Source organism: Cryptomeria japonica, chromosome 5 (genome assembly GCF_030272615.1).
Source record: "Cryptomeria japonica chromosome 5, Sugi_1.0, whole genome shotgun sequence".
Classification (NCBI taxonomy): domain Eukaryota; kingdom Viridiplantae; phylum Streptophyta; class Pinopsida; order Cupressales; family Cupressaceae; genus Cryptomeria; species Cryptomeria japonica.
The window spans coordinates 643,024,945-643,027,959 of record NC_081409.1 but is presented as its reverse complement, the minus strand read 5'-3'; the positions used below and the strand labels follow the sequence as shown (position 1 = coordinate 643,027,959).

The window sequence follows — 3,015 nt, the reverse complement described above, 5'->3', positions numbered from 1 at the left end:
AGGAAAAGATACGCGACTTTACCAAATTAACACCATTTTTTTGATTGCTTTTAATATAAAAAACACACCATTTTTTAAAAGACAGACATGTTTACTCTATTTATATATTTTTGATAGAGCATAGCCTGCATAGGTTTGGTGCAACAGTAGTGGGGAAGGATTCAAGTTATGAACAAAACTTCTATTTTAATCATGCAGATCTGAGATTGCAAGAAGAAGAGAAGTGCATTTTATCAAATTCCTGAAGTGAGGCTAAATTTGTGGCCATAAATAGCTGCTCAGATGTCTCTTCAAATGAATGAAAGTCGTTGGTGGGTCAGGCGATCACATGGGAGCATGTGAGCCACCCTGATTTTTCAATGTTTTGGCAGGAAATTAAAGGATGCTTCTGTACTTGCCATGTGCCCAACAACTTCACCTCAATAAACGGGACGCCACCATCAATGAATGAATTGAATTATCTAAAATATTCAATAGTAATCAGTTTGCCTAGGAAACCCTTTTTCTGGCTGCCATTATTTTCAACTACTCCACAATAAATTTCCCATCCTCGGACTGTGTGCAAAGTAGGGAGTTAATATATATATATTTATACATTCCTTGCATTTTTTATTTTATCTATATTCTGTCATTTTTTGTGTTTTACGGAACCTTCTATTTTTTTTTGTCTAGGTTGAAATTTTTCGATCGAGAGTCCTTTCCTGTGGTTGCACATGGTACCTAATCGCTACTCCACTCAGGACTCATAATTCCTTTATTTCTTTTAACTAATCTTCTGTGATAAACAAATTTAATAATACTCTTTTCTGCCATTATAAAATGGAATGAGAAGTGGTCATATTATGCAGGAAGGCTCTGCAATGGTGGGATTTAAGTTTATTACTTTTCTGCTATTAGCAGTGCTTTGGTTTTCTGTAGCCCATTGCATTGCAGGTGATAACAACAGACAAGGAAGAGTGCTCCGTAGGAAACAGAACTATGTGCCCCAGTTTTTAGTTCCACAGAACCAAATCAGGGCAAGAGTTGGAGACCCACCATTAAGATGGAGCAAAAAGCTTGCTAACTATGCAAAATGGTGGGCAAACCAGAGGAGGGGGGACTGTAGCCTAACACATTCTAATGGCCCATATGGTGAAAATCTCTTCTGGGGAAGTGGTAAAGCTTGGCAACCTAAGGATGCTGTTTCTGCATGGATTGGAGAGTACAAGTTTTATAACTATCAGAGGAATTCTTGCAATGGGTATCAACAATGTGGGCATTATACTCAGATTGTATGGAGAAAAACAAGGAGTGTTGGGTGTGCTAGAATAATATGCAACCGTGGGGATGTGTTCATGACATGCAACTATGATCCTCCGGGCAATTACATTGGGCAGAAACCTTATTGAGGATGTAATTTGTTGCTATATATTATGATTTTTATTAAAAAGATATTATGAATCTGTTTTGTGCTCTCTTCTTCACGCTGTCAAGTAGGAATTTGTACAAAAGCTATGTTGAAGACGGTTTAGGAATGCCTAATGGCTTGTAATGTTGATGGTGGGTACCCATCTATGCTACTGCTCCCTTTGCTTTGAAATGTTTCTACTGTATAACCCGTACTTCACTCTGTAATGCACCCTTGGAAATTGTCTATTTTGTAGTGATTATGAGAAGGATGTCATTCCAAATATGGTAATTTTGTTAGGGAAAAATGTCTAAAAGGTTAAAAAATATTCTGATTTGGGTCCAGAAAATCTGGTTATCTTTGAATGGATAGCTGTATTATCAAAGGTTTGACCATAAAATTAATGAAGCTTACTTGGTTCTGTTTTGATAAGATTTAGAGAATACATCTTAGGCCTTTTCGGGAAAACTACAGGACCAATGGCACTATAGAGAAGTTGGGTTAATCCAAATGAAATAAATTAGAAATGAAGAGGAGAGAAAGAAATGATTGGTTTTTTTGGAAAGTTTGCCTGATGAGATACTGGAGTGAAATAGGGGAAGAGCATCAGTAGTCGTCAGATCTAACTTTGTTCACCCACACATTTAACTTTGCGCACCCACAGATTTAACTGCTTATAGCTATTTTCGCATGTAACACATTGTGGAATCAGTTATGCATACAAAGGTCAATAAGTACACATTTCAAAGTGGCCCTTGATACTTAACTAAAGATATCCCATAACTGTTCCAATAGTGGTGCACACATGGGTCAATTATGGATAAAATATTACAAAAAAAGATCCACTATTGGTACAAAACAAATTTATTAATGTTTTCACTATGATTATCATTGAGAGTCAACATAACAATAAGATAACAGTTATTGGAACTATGTTATCTATAACTCTAAATTGAAAATGTATACAAACAGAAAGAAAAACTTCCTGCTACTGTCAATTTTTAGTGCTTTGCAGCTTTCGCAGGGTCTTGATTAAAAACATGAATAAACAATAAAAAGCGAGTGTTAGGTACGTAGAATGTTTCTCTTTTCGGTTGATATAGCAATTTCTTATTTTTCTTTCCAAGAGAGGAATCTGTAAAGCGCAATATTATGCAGCATATATAATGCGGACAGTTTTCTGTTTTTTTAATTAAATTGGAGTCACAAAACAATTTGCATTCTATATCCTGTATAGACGTTGCTCCTGCAAAGTGAAAAATTTCTGTATCTGTATTTCATTAAATGTAATATGTTATATAACTGATGTCAATTTATTTTTACCAGTTGACTTAAAATATGTGGCTTTTAATGATACAATGATTAAAGAGATTCTCTTTCAGCTTATTTGTAGTTGTTATTCTTTGTATTCTTGTTATGGTTCATTTAAAAAAAGATTTCTCTTAAAAAATCAATAGCATTGCATATGTATTTATAAGGTATTAGTAAACAATCAAATTTCATTTCTATATTTTTGACATTCTCTTTGCACAAACTATTATAATAAAAATACCTTTTTATTTTCACTGGAGATTTTGTGCACTTATTTTTTTGTTATATTTTTATACCTCATTATTATTTCTATCATA

At 34.1% G+C, this 3,015-nt stretch overlaps 1 protein-coding gene across 1 annotated transcript; it reads left to right on the top strand.

Annotated features, from left to right (window-relative positions):
• The first annotated feature begins 700 nt into the window (after positions 1–700).
• LOC131049762 (pathogenesis-related protein PR-1) lies at positions 701–1,670 on the top strand. The gene has a single exon (XM_057983829.2). The coding sequence runs from the start codon at positions 825–827 to the stop codon at positions 1,386–1,388; it is 564 nt and encodes a 187-aa protein (XP_057839812.1). The 5' UTR covers positions 701–824; the 3' UTR covers positions 1,389–1,670.
• The last annotated feature ends 1,345 nt before the right edge of the window (positions 1,671–3,015 follow it).